At 36.1% G+C, this 20260-nt stretch overlaps 1 protein-coding gene across 3 annotated transcripts in view; it reads left to right on the top strand.

Annotated features, from left to right (window-relative positions):
• The window catches only part of EIF4G3 (eukaryotic translation initiation factor 4 gamma 3), a 361657-nt gene that overhangs the window by 273277 nt on the left and 68120 nt on the right, over positions 1-20260 (top strand). For 2 of the 3 annotated variants that reach the window (XM_040645901.1, XM_040645902.1), the window contains 3 exons: positions 13451-13570; positions 13955-14065; positions 19570-19740. In XM_040645901.1, the coding sequence (XP_040501835.1) occupies positions 13451-13570; positions 13955-14065; positions 19570-19740 (402 nt within the window). The remainder of the gene's footprint in view (positions 1-13450; positions 13571-13954; positions 14066-19569; positions 19741-20260) is intronic. The other variant, XM_040645903.1, reaches the window with a different exon arrangement.

Raw genomic sequence — 20260 nt, 5'->3', positions numbered from 1 at the left:
TAGTTATGGTCATAAAAAGTTCAAAAGTAATTCGCTTCATCTTTTAGGAAACTATTAGATTTCTTTCTTTACATTGTCCACAGCCATTTAATCTCTTAACAGCCTGTCAAATCTAGGGCAAGACAGAATGGGAGACCAAAGAACTTCTGGTTAGTGTTCATTGTCCTCGTCCTGCAGTCAGAATACTACCATGTACCATCTGTGTTTTCTGCCTGTTACTGTACTCCAGGTACTTGTGTCAGAAACATGTGTCCTTAACATTTGGGTTTTTTCTTAATTATCACAATTCATTGTCATTTGCCTTGCTTATGAAAATGCAGAATTCTGCCATTCTCCCCAATATTTTTGAGTTCCTGATAGGTAAGTCTGTTGTGACCTGGAAAAGTTACTTGCCTTTAAGGAATTTAAAATTCATATTGAAAAAAAAAACAACAACTAGCATTTAACAAGAAAAATAATCGCTTAGGAGCATATTCTGTGACATTGCAATATGTTGATGCTAGAATGCATGTTCTAGACATAAAACCAAGTAGAACAAAAAAGGAATGTCTGTGTTATTGGTAGAGTGACAAACTGCTTCTGTGAAGCAGGTGGAGTTCAGGTTGGGCCTGAGAGGATCGGGTGGGGGAACAAGTATAGAGCAGGAAGAGCTCTGTCTGAGGTAGCTTATGCAGCACAATAGTCACAGACACGGCTTGGTGTCTAACAGTTCTGGCTTTAAATTTTAACTTTAAATTTAAATTGAAGTTCCTACTCTTGGCAAGCTGCTGACTTCTCTAAAATAATAAGTTTATAATAAACTGTAATTAACTGTTATAAACTTTATAACTTTATAAAATTACATTACCTGTTTAACCTCATTTTTAATCCATAAAATAAGATTAAGTCACACAATTTGAGGCCATTACAATAACATGAACTTAACAATAAAATAATTTAGGAGAGTGCATGTAAAGTTCCGCCTGGTATTTGACCTGTATAATTCCTAAGTAATTCAAAATTATATTGGTGGGCGTGAAAAGATTGCAAAGGTCTTGGAAATGCTGGCTGAATGAGGATGTTTGTAATAACAAAACTATTTAGCAATTCTTACTGGGTTGCATTTTTGGCTAGATAGTTTTTACATATATTATTGTTGGCTGGAAGCTATTATAACCCTCGGACATATTAGCCCCACTTTACTGAACAAGAAACTGAGGCTTAAAAAGGATAAGTAACTTGCTTAAGGCCACTTAACTAGTAAGTGGCAGTGCTAGAATCCAAGTCTAGGATTATTCAGTCATTTGCCATATTGTCTTCTAACGTATCATACCATAGGTACCTGAAGGCAAACTAATTCTCCATCTCATGCCTCTCATTTTTGTGGGTACATGACATCTTGTAGTCACCTCGCTAGTACTAGGACTAGATCCTGTGGATCTCCTGGCTTATACTTTAGTGCCTTTACTAATTTTAGATTTAATCCTATAGGCAGTGAAGGATTGTTATTTTTTTCTTAAAGATTTTGTTTATTTGAGAGAGTAGGGGAGGGGCAGAGGGGGAGAGAGAGAGAGAGAATTTCCTCAAGCAGACTCCCACCAAGAGGGGAGCCACATGTGGGGCTCCATCCCACAACCCCGAGAAACAACCTGAGCCAAAATCAGGAGTTGAACGCTAATTGACTGAACCATGCAGGCGCCCTGTTAATGTTTTTTAATAGAAGTATATTTTGATGTTCTATTCTTTTGGGAAGGCCTGGCAATAATAGAAGTTAGATTAAAATAGAAAGAAATTATAGATAAACCAACCACTTATGTGAATTTTTGTTATGATTCACCCCTTTAAATAAGATTGATTAAACTTTACTGATTATTTAACTCCCAGAATAACCTTTTGGAATGAGTCCAGCAGTATAGGTAAGATTCATATAGAATGTTCTGCATGTTTCATCCAGTTAAACTCTTGCCTCTTGTGAATGGTCTGTATGTGTATTTCCACAATTTTATTATATTCATAAAACTTATAAAAACATATACATATATATAAAGAGAATACTTTTGGTTTTGTAGAAGTTACATTATATCATATATGTATTTTTTGCTATTTACTTTGTTTTCATTTAATATGTTTTGGGCATACTCCTATATCACTACAGATAGATTTTACTCCTTACTTTTTTAGTAGTTGCATAATATCTGAACATTATACACACACACACACACACACACACACACACACACACACATATATACCATAATTTCCCCAGCCTTTTCTCTCTCTCTCTCTCCCTCTTTTTCTTCCATGTTGTTTCTAGTTTTTTGGTTTTGGGGGTTTTTTTTAACCACAAGCAGCACTCCAACAACATCAATGTATATTTATCAGCTACATGTTTAAGCTCTTACTTTTAGTATAAATTCTCCCAGAGTTATATACCAAAATGATACAGTTTTTGAACTTTTTTTATTGAAATAACAGACATACATGCTATTTGGGAAAAGAAAAATTCCTCATTTGTTGCTTTTATCAGATTTAATGATACAGTTTCATGGCTGATTTAAGCCAGTGACAGTTTGACAGTTAATTCACAAAAATTTTGACTGAACAGTTGGTCTTCATGAACCAGAATGAGCTAGCTGTAGCACACCATTACAACATGCATATAGAACACATCATTAGTGTACAGCTCAGTGTGTATCAGTGAAGTGAGCATACCTACCACCCTGGTCATTAAATAGAACTGTACCGCTCCCGTTCCTTAAAGGTAACCACTGTCATGACTTCAATACTTTTGAGGTACCCAAGGCCTGAAATGAAAGGAGGCAATGGGAATAGAGTCATCATTGGTTCCTACTCGTGTAGGAGTAAAACCAATATGAAAATCAAACAGTAATGGGAATAATGAAAATCTAAATAAGAAAAAGTTAATCTTTAGGAGAAAGTCGAGAGACTATCTTCATGAACTTTGGTGGAAATTTCTTTAGCAAGATTAAGATTGAAAATGAGTAACAAAAATAATATCAGATTTAACTATGAAAATTTGGTAATCCTTGATGTGCAGCAAATGATGCCATAAATAAAATAAAGATAAAGCCACAGTGTGGCAGAATCTATTTGAATAGAATACACAATTGATAAAAATATTAAAATGCAGAATTAAGGAGAAAAAATCAAATCAATGAGAAATAAAATAGCCCAATTAAATGGGCAATTTATAGAATGAAAATCCATTAGCTGATGAATTTAACAAAAGATATTCAGTGTTATTCATGACTAGGGAAATAAATAAATAAAAATCCACAATTCTGTAGAAGTCACAATTTAGTTAGAGTAGAAAAAATGAAATCATTAATTTTAAAAGTGTTCACAGATGAATACAGTCACTTTGGCGAGTAATTAGACAAAATAATGTTGAAGATGTTTGTACTATTCTCAGAATTTTTTACTTCTGGCATATACTCCCACAGAAGTTACCATATGTACATAAGGAATCGCTTTTAAGAATGTTTATTTTTTTGTATTGGTTTTAATAGTGCGTAATAGGAAACAAATGAAAAGAAGCCTAAACTACACAATAAGTATAAATACAATTAATTTGGCCAGTGAATTTGAATAGTAATATATATACTAGTGAATCCTTCTATATTTTAGGTTGGGATCCCAAAGGACTGCATGTTTCAAAACAGGGGTGAATCAGAAATTGACCTGCTCACAGGGACTGTATATAGCTCAGCATCAAATAATCTCAATCCTTGAATTTGGATGGTAGTGATTTCTGAGTGTTAGTGCCTGCTAAGTACCTGGAAGAAGCAAGCACAGAATTCATTTTTAAAACTATCGCTTTAAAGAAATGAAACTGTCATATTAGTCTTCAAATTAATTCTGTCAACAATTTTCAAATAGGGCGCCTGGGTGGCACAGTGGTTAAGCCGTCTTCCGTCTTCGGCTCAGGGCGCATCCTGGCGTTACGGATCGAGCCCCACATCAGGCTCTTCCGCTGGGAGCCTGCTTCTTCCTCTCCCCCACTCTGTGTTCCTCTCTCACTGGCTGTCTCTCTGTCTGTCAAACACATAAATAAAAACAATTTTCAAATAAAATGTCCAGCATAGTTAGAAATAATAAGTCACACAAGGGAAAAAGATCACCATGAATGAGAACCAGCAATAAACAAATTCCCACAGGGACTCCAGATATTGGCTTTTATCAGGCACAAAATCAAATAACTATATTATGTCCAAGGTAATAACGATAGGTTGAAATTTTTAACACAGAAAGTATCAAAAGAATTAAATAGAAATCCCAGAACTGAATATATAATAAAAATTTAGAACTTAATGGATTAGTTTAATAGGCGACAGGGATACAGCTGAAATAAAAGAATTGTGATGTAGAAGATGGGTGTGTAGAATCTATAATGAAGCACAGAGACCAAAAAATGAAAAATACGAAAAGGGAGGGTAAATGATTTAAGATTCCATAAGATCCAACTTTGCATTAATTGAGTCCCAAGAGGAGAGAGGAGAAAGTGGGAAGAAAGCAATACTTGAAGAGAGTGGCTGAGAAATTTTTCGTAAGTACCGAGATGTTAAAGCCACAGATTGAAACGATTTCCTATAATCCCAAAATGAATTTTTTAAAAAAAGTGAAAATGAAGGAAAATGTTTAGACTGATGATAGGTAAAGCAACTACAGTAAAATATAGAAAGTAACCAGGGTGGGGGGAGGAGATATTAAAAAGAACAATAATTTGTTGGTTTTCTTAGGACACAAATGTCACTGTGTGTACAAAAAGAAAAGATTGGTAAATTGACTACATTAAAATTAGCATGTTTTTCCTCAAAAGATGCCATTAAGGGAGTAAAAATGCAGAACATATATTAGGTAGGAAAAAGATAATTGCAACACAAAAATCCTGTGAAGTGTCTATATCAGATTTTTTTGTTAAGCTAAAAGAAATCGATGAGAATAACTTCCAGTGTTCTAAATAGACAATACGGGGCACCTGGGTGGCTCTCATTCGTTGCCGCCTGCCTTCGGCTCAGGGCGTGATCCCAGGGTCCTGGGATCGATCTCCGAGATTGGGCTCCTTGCCCGTAGGAGCCTGCTTTATTCCTCTCCCCACTCCCCCTGCTTGTGTTCTCCTCTCGCTGGCTGTCTCTGTCTCTCTGTTAAATGAATAAATAAAATCTTTTAAAAAAATAAAATAGAACAGGGCGCCTGGGTGGCGCAGTGGTTAAGCGTCTGCCTTCTGGCTGTGGCGTGATCCCAGGTCATAGGGGATCGGAGCCCCACATCGGGCTCCCTCGCTGGAGCCTGCTTCTTCCTCTCCCACTCCCCCTGCTTGTGTTCCCCTCGCTGGCTGTCTCTCTCTGTCGAAATAAATAAATTAAAAAATAAATTAAAAAATATTTAAAAAAAAAAAATAAAATAAAAATAAACAAATAAATAGACAATAAACTTACACCTTTTACAGTTTCACCTTAAAAGGTCACCCAAATGACCAACAAACATGATGAAATTAACCAACTAGATATAAAACTACACATTAACTCCAGATTGCTAAACTTACCAGGGTTTGGCAAATACGTGAAGCAAGAACTCAAGCACTGCTAATGGGAATATATAAAGTGGTGACGGCCACTTTGACACAAGCTCAGCTGTAAAAGCTGAAGTTGGGGGCAAGTGCCTGGGTGGCTCAAATGATAAGCATCTGAGTCTTGATCTCAGCTGAGGTCTCCATCTTAGGTCATGAGTTTGCCTGCACTGGCTCCACACTGGGCATGGAGCCTACTTAAAAAAAAAAAAAAAAAAAAAAAAATGCTGAAATTATTTTTCTGCCTTAACAGGCATTCATTTACCTAAGTATGTACCCAACTGATAAACCTTACATTCTTATATACTAGGCAACATGCAAAATGTTAGTAACATTTTTTTATAACAGATGAATAAATAAAAATATTGTAAAAACAAACCAAACTCCCATAACAGACTTTGGGCATAAAATAAATTCAAATTGTTATTCTTCTTTTCATGCATTTATCCACTTAAAACATATGTCTGAGAGTCTGTGATGTGCCAGGAACCATTCTAGGCACTGGGAATTTAGCAGTGAAAAATCAAAACAAAAACAAAAGTACCTGCCCTTAGGAGTTTACATGCTTATATGCCTTCTTGAGATGTGGATTTTGATTTGAGTTAAGAACAAAAGCACAGCAATCTAAAAGTACCAACGATCCAACTAAAATTTTATTTAGCTACAGATTTAGATAGAGGACAACATTCCTCTTGTCCACTCTTCTCTATTAGCCATTCAATTCAGTTGTCCTCCTAAGAGAAGTACTGAATTCTAGTTAAATGTTTTTTGCAGTTCATAAAGGGAAGCTTTGTTTTTATTTTTTATCTCCACTGTGGGTAGGCATGCATGCCTCATCTATAAAGGTAGGCACTAAAGGCAGATTTTTTGAGCATTCTCAGTCCTGTTATACCATTTTCAGAAGTTTTCAGTGTTGCACTCTTCAAGTGCTTTAAAATACAAACCATGCAAAAGAATGGGAGGATTGAGTATAGGAAGAGACACTAAGAGAATGAAGGAGACACACTTACATCTTATCAGAAACAAAGCCCAGAAGTACAGACCTGTGAAAGTCAGCTTTGGGCAACAGCAAGTGGTTGGAGTCAACTGGAGGAGGAGGGATGTTCAACTCTACCTGATGAAAATGAAAAGTACTTTGAAGAAACGTTGAGGAGAAATGACTTACCCTTTCATAACTCTCTTTTGAATCTTGTGGGCATCTCTCAGAACTACATACCCCCTTCAGATGTATTGAACCACAGATACAGTTTAATAGATGTGTTCGTAGTGCCATCTAGAGTATGTTTGTTCAGCTTTAACAGGTGATTTCGCTAAGGTCAGACATAACTACTGTTGAAGATAGCATGTCACCAGGGACCGTGAGTGACAGTTGACAATTGATTTATTACTGTTCACTTCACATGTTAGAGTTAGCATGAAGGTGCCACTACATTACACTAGTTATTCCAAATATTTTACCTCGTATTCGAACATGCTTCAGAGCAAAATGGCTCATGGGCCATGGGTTCCCACTCAACATTGTTTATGTTCTGGAGAGCTGAAAATCTGGAGCACACTAAGCAAGGCCAGGGCTGGTCCTTTTATATTCTAGTCTCTTACTTGACTACCATAATTAACACACAGCTGGCAGCCCTTGCTGATTCGCTGTGAGTTTGGTCCTTTAGGGATAAGAAGGATTTACTCTAACACTAGCAAATACACCAGCAGTACGGGCCCCGTTTGCTTAAAGAAAAATGACCACCTGATGCTGACAAACATTCATATCTAAGATTGCTGGGTGACTGGTGTATGTGGACAGGTCCCATCCCAATATGAGATGATGAACCATTAGTTTACGGTGTGATATGTTATACTGTTAGTTTATAGCTGTGTAAAAATGAAAAGCTGTGTTCTCTCCAGTGTATCTAACTTACTGAACAGCCTTCTGATAGTCCCTCCTGACTCCTTACACCCTGAGTAGAAACCAATCTCAGACAACCCATTTAAAACACATGTCTTAGTTTTGATTGTGGACTACTGCTTAATGAAAATTACAGTTCTCACTGTTGCACATCTTTTTTTTTTTTTGCTATTATCCATGATCACACTTGCAAACATCTACCTTTTCATTGTTACAGACTATATGTTTGTGTCCCCCAGCCCCAGTTCATATGTTGAAGCCCTAACCCTCAGTCTGCCAGTATCCGTAGCGGGGCCTTTGGAAGGTAATTAGGTTTAGATGAGGTCATAAGGGTAGAGCCTCCATGGTAAGATTAGTTTTATAAGAAGAGGAAGAGACAGCAGAGCTTCCTGTCCACTTGAGGACAGCAGAAAGCCATAAATCAGGAAAGGGTGCCCACCAAGAACTGGAATCTGCTGACACCTTAGTCTTGGACTGAGAGACTGTGAGAAATAAATACCTGTTGTTTAAGCCTCACCATTCTATGGTAGTTATAGCAGCCCTTAGCAGACCAAGACATCCACTCATCATATCTGTTCTAACTATAAACAATTTCAAGTGGTCTCCTGACTAGTCAGTGTCCAGCACAACACAGGCTGACTTAATGATGTCATAACTGTGTTGAATTTATCATCTCAAGAACAAAAAAAGTTACCATGCAACACCATTCTCAGAGAATATGTTCTCACTGGCCTATTTCCATATTTCCACCACCCTGTTAATCATCCCTGAGGACATTAAAACCATGTTCCAAAAGAAGTCCTTAAGAGGTTGTGTAGCTAGGCTTTCATTCATTTGAAGATATATGTATTTCAGAGATCTGCGGCCATTCGCTGATTATTTAGTTTTAATATTTCCATTTGATTATATCTAAAAAGCTCTCTACAATCATGTTTTTTATGACTTGTACATGAAATCTCCTATGATCATCATTTTGGGATAGCAAATACTCACATTTCTTGCCATTTGTGCTAATTGCTTGGTGAGCTGATTTTGACCATGTTATTACAATTTAGATTACTCTTAATTTTTAATCATAAACATGTCAAATGCAGCTCTAACTATATAATATAGCTATATTAGTTTATTAGACTCTTTGATGTGCTAGCCACTATCATTTGCATTACTTAAACTAATCTCATAATCCTTCCAACAGTCCTAAAAGAGGATGTTATCATCCCCATTTTTAGAAAGAAATAGAGGTTTGGTGGCAGAGCAGGAGTTCATGTTTCTACCACCCACTATAATGTCCCTCTAGTCTACAGTCATTGAACACTCTTTCATAAGATGAAGGGACTGAAGCTCAGTGTTCAGTGTTTCAAATATCCTCGTCCCTCCTTTGTAGACTTACAAAGTGCTTCCACTAACCCTATTTCATTGGATGCTCAAAGCTGTACTCTAGGTTAGACTTGGGTATTGTGTCTCCTTGTTTTGGAGGATGAAACTGAAACTTGGGTTGAAAGAATTGCTCTTGTTTAAAAGTAAGTAAGCTTATCTTCCATTCCTAACCCAACACTTTGAACACAGCCTTCCCTACATAAAGGTCTAAAAGGCATAGCTTTTGCCATCCTTGTGTAGGAAAAGCCTCCTTGCCTTGTGTCGTTTCTACTTGTTTCCAAAGCAAACTGTCGTAAGTTGTATTTATTTAATCTTTTGATTAATCTTTATTCTGGTCCCTCTCACCATGAGAGCATGGCGTGATTTTCATACTGTTGTCCACATTCTGTCCATTTTCTGCACATTACATAACTGCACAAGAAACATCTCTTTAGGGCTGATAGATTGTGGTGCAGCCAATTTTTGTCTTACCAGTTATGTCCATAGTATTAATGTAGATGATGCTGGTAAATATGCCAAGAAGCTGGATAGAAACTTTTGGCTGGTTTACTGTGGGAAGTTTCTATAAAGCAGCAAATTGGAATCAACTGCTGGGGTTTTTTCCTGCTGATTTTTAAAAGTTTTAGTTTGTTCTGGAACCTAATATCATGTTGTTGGTCTGTTATACCACCTTGCTCATGGATATGCTTTCTGGTTTTCTTTTGTAGTATGTTGTTGTATGTTCTGGGTCCTAAATAGAGTCCATTTTTGGCTTTTCTTTTGGAAAGCTCTTGCTTTCATGTAGCATTTCTTCTTGAAGGCTGATTAAATGCCTGCCTTCCTGTGCAATCGTGAGTAGGTCTGACTATGAAATTATCTATAGTCACTTCTTGAATTTGTTTGGCTTGAATTTGTGAGATAAGGACATGTTAGCTTTTTTTTATGCTTGTTGAAAAATATTTGATGATGTTACCCTCTTCCTGAGTTAAATATTTCCATTGAAAATCAGAAAGAACGAGTTCTCAACATTTGCTACAACATGGACGGCACTGGAGGAGATAATGCTAAGTGAAATAAGTCAAGCAGAGAAAGACAACTATCATATGATTTCTCTCATCTATGGAACATAAGAACTAGGATGATCAGTAGGGGAAGAAAGGGATAAAGAAAGGGGGGGTAATCAGAAGGGGGAATGAAACATGAGAGACTATGGACTATGAGAAACAAACTGAGGACTTCAGAGGGGAGGGGGGTGGGGGAATGGGATAGACCGGTGATGGGTAGTAAGGAGGGCACGTATTGCATGGTGCACTGGGTGTTATACACAACTAATGAATCATCGAGCCTTACATCGGAAACCGGGGATGTACTGTATGGTGACTAACATAATATAATAAAAAATCATTATAAAAAAAATAAATAAAATAAAAATTCCAAAATACTAAAAAAAAGAAAAGAAAAGAAAAAAACATAAAAATAAAAGCAGCAACTTCTGGAAAAAATAAAAAATAAAAATAAAAAATAAAAGAAAAATACTGTGACATGCTTTTCTTATCCAACAAAAATTTCAGGAAGTTCTCCAACTTTATATAAGGAGATTAGGATTGTGAGAAATGATAGCAGTAACAATAGCCATAGGAGCAAAGTGAGTGCTATGTCGAAAAACTAATTTAAAATTAATATTAAAAATATTGGTGGGAATAAAAATAGTGCCACTACTATAGAAAACAGTATGGGAGTTCCTCGAACAATTAAAAATAGATAGACTTATGACCCAGTAATTCTACTTTTGCGTGTTTACCCAACAAAAATAAAAACAGAAATTCGAAAAGATATATGCACCCCTATGTTTATTGCAGCATTGTTTACAGTAGCCAAGACATGTAAGTAACCTACGTGTGCGCTGATAGATGAAAGGATAATGAAGACATGTGTATATATACGTGTATATGCATGCGTGGTGTACACACACACAGTGGATTATTAGTCAACCGTAAAAAAAGAATGAAAGCTGGCCATTAGCAACAGTGTGGATGGATCTAGAGGATATTATGCTTAGTGAAATAAGTCAGACAGAAAAAGACATGCCATATGATTTCACTGATATGTGGAACCTAAAAAACAAACAAATAGAAAAACAGAAATATAAATACAGAGAACAACCTGTGATTGCCAGAGGATAGGTAGATGAGGGGTGGGCAAAAAAGGTAAACAGATTAAGAGGGTCAGACTTCCAGTTACAAAAAAGTTATAGGGATGAAAAGTACAGCATAGGGAATACAGTCAATAATGTAATAACTTTATATGGTGACAGATGGTTAACTACACTTTCCATAGTGAGTGAGCCTATCATAATGTATGTAATTGTCAAGTCACTGTCTTGTGTACCTGAAGCTAATACAATATTTTGAGTCAACTGTACTTCAAACATAAAATAAACCATAGTTAGGGGGAAAAATTGTTTGTAGCTACTTTTAGCCTTTTCAGAATCTCACAGAAGTTATTTGTATTTGTTTTGTGTCCTTTTGCCTTTTCTCCCCTCCAAAGTAACATTTCCAAGTGAACAACCAAAGTATCCTTCTTTTACATGAAACCAAAAAGTATCATAGATTCCTTATTTCTGAGGTATTTAAAGGCTTGGTAGTTTATTTAATGAGTTTTATTACATGTTTCTGGCCAAAGTCTGCTTAATGTGTATATTAAGTGGTTTCTATAGCAGTTTCAGACTATCCAAAGGTATTCAGAAGGGATAAAGGAACATAAGACAGTTTAAAATGTTCACATGACATTTTCTGACAGTAGCTCAGTGTTTGCTTTGTGTTTTAGTCTATGACAGGGTAAAGTAAATATCGGAATCTAGTTTGTACTCTTACTGGTTATCCATATAATGATCTTACAGAGACTCGTCTATGTCCCTTTTTCTAGATTCCTGGAAGCCTGCTGATACTGAAGGCAAGAAGCAGTATGACAGGGAGTTTTTGCTGGACTTCCAGTTCATGCCAGCCTGTATACAGAAACCAGAGGGCCTACCTCCCATCAGTGATGTGGTTCTTGACAAAGTAAGCTGTATCAGAGAAAGTTCTGCCTTTCTGTAGGGAACTGGTTTCAGTTATCAGTACAGCTGTGTGAAGTACGAGCAGTTTTTAGGACTTGTTAGACTAAATGTGTTTGAATTAAAATATATAATGTTTAAGTATTAGAGTTTTCCTACATATCGTTGGATTTGGGGTTTATTGTAGAGTACTGTAAACTTGGGGTTTGGCCCATATTTGAGTGGTAACGTTTTAAAATTCATTAATTGCCTGCTTATTATTGCTATTGCCTAGTGATGTGAAAAATGTGTGTCTGCTGGGTTAATATGGCTAAAGTGATGTGGAGCTGTTTCTTCACTGTTCTAAAATTTCAGTATGGAATTAGAATGGCATTGAGGACAGGTCAGATGCCTGAGTGTATTTGGCAAATCAAACTTAAGTGGTAATCAACATAATTCAAATAATGTTATATCTCAAAATTTCCCTAATACATACTTATAGTGATTACTTTTCAGTTTGGGTAAATAAATAGGTACCTTTTTTCTTTACATCTGATCTTAATGGTGCATACAGGAAATTAGTACAGTGTTTATTTTGTCTTTATTAAATTAAAAAAGAGTAGAGTCAGATGTGTATCTGCCCAAGTAATTTTATGTGTATCAGTGATGAACCAATAATGATGACCAAGCTTAAAATATTTTTGTTTTGAAAAGAAAATATTAATCCTTATTGAAGTGTAGAGGGTAACTATCTATCAGAATGAGATCCACCTCTTTTTGAGATTTCCAGCAGCTGCTTACCAAGACCTTATATGTATTATTTTCCTCTTTTACAGCAACAGGTTTTCGTATTTCTCTTGGTATATAAGTCTTCTCTCTTAGGTACTTATGTGACAGTGCTATTTTGAGACTACTTTAGAGGGTAGGTTTTACATACACTAAATTAGATTATCCTCTAGAAAATATTCTTTCTTGTCTGCCTACCTCATTGGTTTCTAACTTCACCCAATTATTAGTTGATTTCTCCCTGAGCATTGTTTCGTCTACAGTCACAATACATGCCTATACGAAGCCATATACTTCCAACTAACAAGGCAGATTGAGTGAGATTTTAATCGAGTGATCACACATGAAAAATACCTCCTTTAGAGACTTACTCTTCACTCAGAATATTTGCTTTGCTAACCATAAAACGACAGCAACAAAATTGACATATGTGATAGCAGGATTTCAAAGCAAGTCCTCTGATGTCCTGGTGAATATCTTGGAAAAAATTCCCAAATTTGTCCCTAGTTCATAGGATCTCATAGCTTTTCTTGTGCCGTTCTGCTGGTCCTTGAGTGTCTATTGAGCCAATATACTGATTGTGTCTAGCCTCTCCTCAGAAATTTTAGGCCTGATCAGTCCCAGGGCACCAGAAAACAATTGCTGGCCTAAGTCCAGAGAAGCTACCATGGTTCAGATTGGACTTCGCTGCCTCAGAAAGCCAGTCCTCATCATTTTAGCTGACATAACTTTTCAATCTGAGTTTTTACTTTTTTTGCACTGAATATTTTGAAACTTGTGTTAAGCTTTCCTTTGCTTCTTCATGCAGATCAACCAACCCAAATTGCCAATGCGAACTCTGGATCCTCGGATTTTGCCTCGAGGACCAGACTTTACTCCAGCCTTTGCAGATTTTGGAAGGCAAACCCCTGGTGGAAGAGGTGTACCTGTAAGTGCAAGTTCCCTACAACCCAATTAGTTAGAAACTGTCGTAGACTTCATGACATCTTGTCTAACGGCAAGAAAGCGGCTTTTTTTCGTTGATTCCTCTAACCAAGAAGAAGTAGAAGAGGTGAAGACTGTCTTTTTTTCCATACTAATATTAAAGCAAATAAAGAATACACTTGAGTCATTTTTACTTGAGAGAAGCTGGTCTGCATTAATTTGGTCTTGATTTTTTTTTCATATTTTTTCAATTGAAATGAACTGCAGATGGGTTAAAAATAGAGCCAACCTTAAATAGGATTCCTGTTTTATTTTGAGGTGTCCTGATATAGTTGAGATCTCTGATGATATTCAGCTAATGGTCATCTCTTTGTCTTTGTTTCTACAGATTTGCAAAGTGCAGAGCAGGCATGGATTGCCAATTCTGGAACAGAGCAAAGCCCCAGCTTGCACTCCACTGGCGATGTCGCACCCACCCCTGAAGAGCCTGCCTCTAGGGGTGCGCTGAATCCTTTTTTTTTTTTTTAACAATAGTCTCTGGTGTTATGATATTTTCTGTTTTGTTTTTCCCACTTACTATAGGTTGTGAAGTCAATATATGAACAAATGACATGTATAAAAGAGTGCAGTATTGGTAAACTGCAGGTTGCCTTTACACCCCCAGTGGCAGGCTCTTCAGCGGTAGAAGTGACATCACCAGTGGAGTTATGCTGGGGCACTGCACTGTGCAAGATGTGGCAGGCTGTGCCTACTCCATGCTTTGTAGACTTGCAGAAAGCGTGGGGGAAAGTTGCCAGTTATGTGACTACCTGTTTTTCCCAAATTGGAATGGTATAGAGAGCACTTAATTTAAACTTCTGGAGGAGCTTGGAGTTTGACATACATTTGCAGATCACCCTTTTAAGACTGTTTTATTGTAAAAATATTTTTATTTAAGGTGACACTTTTTATTTTCCCATCACCTTTTTATTTCTGGAATGGCAACGTTTGAAACCTGCTTTGAAATAAGACTGTACCATCAGGAAACAAATGTCACTTTGTAGATATTTGAATTATTTGTTGTTTGCCTGCAGCCAGTGATTAAAAATATTTCAGTGCCTACAATATGTTGAAAGCTTTGTAAAACCTACAGAAAATCTCCTTAATTTGAAGCATGTTATTTATTGAGCATTACCATCTTAACAGTATCTCTTTGTGTGATACTCTGTTCTCACACAGGTTGGAAATTTAATCTTTATTTTCTGTAAATACTAAATTAAAAATTTTCTCAGGTTTTAATTACCTCAGCCGAAAGTCTTAGAAAGCAGCTTTCTAGAAACCATTTGATACCTTATTTTTCAGCATTATTTCCCTTTTTGGTGATGTAAAGTTGTATTTCTGTTAGTGTTGATTTTTGTTTTTGTTTTGATTTTGATTTATATCTTTGTTTTGCCAAACATTGGAAATAATGTTGATGCCATTTTGATAGTCTCTGGTTAACAGCATCTGTCATTATCATATTGCTCTTGTTTTGTTCATACGTCACTCACAGGAGGTATGATTTGCCACGTCTCCTCCTCCAGCGTATACTGCCACTTTTCATCACCAGCTTGCTATTGTTTAATAATTAGATATAACAAAAAGGAAGTGCTGTGGATTGAGAATAAGCTATGTGTCTTTCAAAATATTGAAATTAGAAAATTAATTTTAAAATTACCACAATGTATGTTTGCCCACTAATCTGTCTGCTTACATATGTAAATGAGGTGTTTGGTACAAAGTAATGTGATTGGAAATGAGCCATTATCAGGAATTTGTAATGTCTTGAAAAAGGTCAGCTTTAGTTACTTCACTTTCTTTAAATAGCTCTGTCATGTGCCACAAACTAATTTTTAAGTAAAATTGTGATCCGTCAGAGTATACTGATATGTTAAGCCTAATGCAAGTAATTATTCTTCCAGCATCTCCCGTAGCTAACAAACATGCCTCACTTAATTTGTCCGGCTTACCTTGGCATATTGTTGTGGATTCAGATGGGAATTTCGTAGGATATAGCTATGTAACATATAAAGGAACAGTTAATAATGCTGTTTGGGAAAAAAAGCAGCAGTCCTGCTCTTCATCGTTTTTGGTTCTATACCTCTAATCATTTTTCCCAGCCTCCCAATTGGCTTATAAATGATTACCATCCAAAAATATTAAGATCTACTAGACGTACGCTTCATGGTGTGACTTAAGTAACTATGACTCCTACTATAAACTTCTCTGCAAAAGACTTGAATGGGTAGCAGTTGTTTTAACATGTCATATGCAGTTACACAACGTTTTCAAACATAAAGGTCTTTTGATGGATTAGTAACATATAAAGCTGTTGGAAGCACTCAGGCAGTATGCTCTCTCTACTTTTTTAAAAAGTCAAATTACTCAGCAGGTGTGATGTTAATTTTAATAGTAATCTGGGCAGATATCACAAAAAGTACCCCAAAAGACATGTATTGAGGAAGAGACAGTGGCCCTAGGCTAGTAATTTACCATTCATATTTATTTCAGTTAGCTTTTAGGTTAGCTGAGCTATTACAAAAATTCTAAGGACAAAGACGTTTCCTGAGCTTATATCATCCTTCCCTTTCTCCTTAAAGGAACACTTGGCTATTTCTCTTTAAAACTTGGTAGGATGAATATTGGTCCTGTTTTCTTTGGTTATTCAGGTAAGCAGAGGAATTTAAGGTTATAGTGTATGAATGAGATAAGAGCAATGTATACTGAATTCTAAAACAGAGATGGGTATGATTTTTTATTTAATACATTTAAGAAAAATACATGAGAGTGGGTAAAAAAAAGTAAAACTCAATTCACCTGGGGAAAAAACATGCAGCTCACTAGTTAATGCCAGATTTTTTTTTTTTTTTTTTTTTTGAGATTTTATTCATTTGACAGAGCAAGGGAGCACAAGCAGAGGGAACAGTAGAGGGAAAGGGAGAAGCAGGCTCCCCGCTGAGCTGGGAGCCTGATGCAGGGCTTGATCCCAGGACTGGGATCATGGCCTGAGCCAAAGGCAGATGCTTTACCATCTGAGCCACCCAGGCACCCCAGTCAGTGCCAAATTTTGATGTTTCATTTGAGTTGTCACATTTTTGGACCCTGAGCACATTATACCTTAAAATTCCTCTGCCAGCCAGGAAGTTCCCTTTCCAATCTGGATTGTCTGTCCTTTAAGCAAGGAGACTAGGCTCATTTATACACACACACACTCCATAACTCTTTAATTTTATGTGTGTTTAGTAAATAAATCATTCATTATATATGATGCATCTTTTGAAGGATGCTATAAATTTGACAATTTGTATTAAATTTTCCACACGCGCATGCACACATAAAGGACATGAAATGTTTAAGGTTAATTCTATCTATATAGAAAACACTTTTTAAAAAGTTCTTTTTCTTCTTTGATATTGATGGTAACTTACTAGTTTTTAAGGTCCTTTTATATGCCTTATATCCCTGATCCTCATAATAACTTTGAGGCATTTAATGTACGAGAAAGCCTAAGTTCAACAAAGTTCAGAGACTTGCTCACAGTAACTTTGCTCATAAGTAGCAGAATTGAACTCAAAGTCCACAGTCCTTTAATCTTGTAATCTGCCTCTTTTTTCCGCTGTACCATAGTCCTTCCAAGCATTGATGTTCCACACAGTGATTTCATTTTCAGAGTATAAGCATGAGTACATTAGAGATTCGTTTATTAAGTGTGTTAAGCATTTTTAAGTATAACAGTTCTGTTGAAGACTCAATATTCTTGGTTACATATTTGTGAACAGTATCTTTCTTAGTTATATCTAGTGAACTAAATAATAATTTTCAAGGTTGTCTTGGAAACTTGCACATAGGTTATAATACCAACTTTTTATCTGGGACTAACAGCTTATGTTATCTTTTCAAAACTCACTTTCCTTTGAAACATCGTTACCTGTTTAGTAATATTTCTCACATCACTATGCAGTTCACTTGAAATCCATACATATTTGTCATGGAGTGGGTAAAGAGATTTGGCATAAGTCCTATTTACTTTCTAGATTCACATCTCACTGCATATTCATTGATGTTTCTAGTAAATACTTTTTGGAAATGGAAATTTCATACTTCATTCAAACATGATTAAAATTATATCCCCAAATTATGATTACTATGGCTCTTATCTGATTTTGACGTAATTACCTTGCATTACACCAACTAATCTTTGTTCTTGACAAATTTTTATGTGCAAATTCATGGATTAATTTAAATCATCCTGTGATATAATTGTTTATTTGAACCTGTCCAAGCACTGAAAAAGATTTTAACCCACACTAGTTGTCCATTCTAGTTTACACTAGAATATAACCTGAATTACAAAAATCAGATAATATTTGGTGTACTGCATTCTCTTATCAGAATTGTTTTGTGTGGGCTACTATATCAAAGTTTCAGTTATAAATAAGTGTTTTTATAGTAGTACTGTCCAGTTTAGCAACTGCTTCCTGTTGGTAGTTTTCCAGTGTGATCCTCTTCAGTTCTTTTTTAGTTAAACTGTGTGTGGTACCTCCGGTTTTTTAATGTGTACCAAATACTCTGAGATTGTATCATTTATGCTGAGTACTTAGCTGGGTATATTTGACAAGATTGTTGTGTATTGCCCAGGAGTTCTATCTTTTGATCCTGATACATGCTTGATACTGCTGTATCTGATTAGGGCAGATGGCGAAGTATAATTCTGAGAATGAGTGTTATTTAAAGGCTTTCAATCTTACCAGTTTCGGCCTCAGAACCTGTTTTTTTATATAAAGCATGAAATTTAAGTTTCTACTTCCTTCTCTGAAGTTTCATATAAATTCAAAAGGGTAGTATTGGGGCACTAAGTGAGATATGATTCTGATCTATATGTCTTGTGTGAAGTTTTTTTCCTTCCCTCTTGAAGTTTAATTACAATATTTACTCAGCATTTAGAAAATGGTATAGAAAATGGTATATCAGGGCTCCTGGGTGGCTTGGTCAGTTAAGCGTCTGACTCTTGATCTCAGCTCAGGTCTTGATCTGAGGGTAATGAGTTCAAGCCCCGCTTAGGCTCCATGGTGTGGAGCCTATTTTAAAAAAGGAAGAAAAAAAGAAAATGGCATATCACAAAACGGAAAGGCTGTCAATATGCAACAGATCTGGAAGGAACAGAACTTACTGTCAAACCAAATGTTTAATTTTGACAAGCTATTTCCTGGCATCTAAGGTAGCAACTGTTAGGGACATTTTAATACACAGAGTGCAACTTTTACTTCATTATCTCTTGCAGTAATTGTTCTTAATTGGATGGCCATTATGACATGCCAGCAAGTGTTTTTAACAGAGTGAGTATAGTGGGACTCTAGCAGGAACTAAGAACGGACAAAGAGAAGAAGACATTTTTTTCAGGATACAATTTAGTTAAATCTCATTTAATGATTTAAGAAAGACTTATTTTAGTATTTCTGGCCCAGGAAATTTAGAAGGATCCATTCAAATCTGTAGTAAGGCTGGATATCTACGCTATAAAGAATTTTTGTGATAAAATTATATTTGCATTTCACATTGGCAGTATAGAAACCTAGTTTTTGAAGCAGTTTTGTAACTGTGATGATTACTGCCTGTGAATTTGTATAATTATTCAAGTGAGCAGTCCAAAGTCACACAACTAGTAAAAAATAAAGCTTCAGTTTGGGGGTACTCTTTTTTGTTAGGAACAATAGCAGTATCAAACAAAATTTTCCATCACTTTGTCTAAATTAGGACTTCAGGATTAAAAACTGGAGTAGTGGAGAACATTACATAGATGGTATTCTAAGGTTGTCCTCTTACCTTCTCCCCCCAAAAAGATCACATCTAAATTGAGTGCTTAATACCCACCTTTGCATCTAAGAAGTGTTTAGTGTGATCATCAGGTTTGACTTGAGCAGCACAGCAGAGGCAGTAAATTTTAAGTACACTCTGTAGATATAATAAAGAATATTCTTGTCCTAGTTGTTGAACGTTGGACCACGAAGATCTCAACCTGGCCAGAGAAGAGAGCCCAGGAAGATCATCACAGTCTCTGTGAAAGAAGATGTGCACCTGAAAAAGGCAGAGAATGCCTGGAAGCCCAGCCAAAAACGAGACAGCCAAGCTGAGGATCCTGAAAACATTAAAACTCAGGTGGGAAGAGAAGCACATTCTAACATTGTTTTGGAAATATAATGCTGTTGTTTTGATTTGCTTTAACTTATGTTATTTTGTCCTATTAGTATACCTAGAGATTTTAGTTCAAGATTTTTGGTTTTTTTTGTTTTGTTTTGTTTTGTTTTTGCTTTTAAAAGCGTTATTCTAAAATCTTTAGCATAATGTGCCAGACAACATACTTTTTTCTTGTTTGGTTTTCAAAATAAATACTATATCTAGGGGGTTTCTGTGTCATAGTCTTTGATCATTTAGGCTTAGATCAATGCTTGCTTTTCTTAAAAATGTGGTTTTAGATTCTCAATCAGTACCCTGTGCTAGTGTAGTTAGCATGCTGCTTTATGTCTCCTTGTCAGGCCTTCATTTCTAATAAGTTAGAATTTAGAAACCAAGCTTGTTTTGGAGTCTTTGGAATGAAATTGAATTCTTTGCATCTTTCTATGCATACCTGCCTGCAGAACTCGTAGGGTAAATTGAATGAATTCCTTTAATCCGAACA

This window comes from Ursus maritimus, unplaced genomic scaffold (genome assembly GCF_017311325.1).
Source record: "Ursus maritimus isolate PB19 unplaced genomic scaffold, ASM1731132v1 scaffold_32, whole genome shotgun sequence".
In the NCBI taxonomy this organism is placed as follows: Eukaryota; Metazoa; Chordata; class Mammalia; order Carnivora; family Ursidae; genus Ursus; species Ursus maritimus.
The sequence above is the reverse complement of the archived record's forward strand: the minus strand, read 5'-3'. Positions and strand labels throughout refer to the sequence as shown.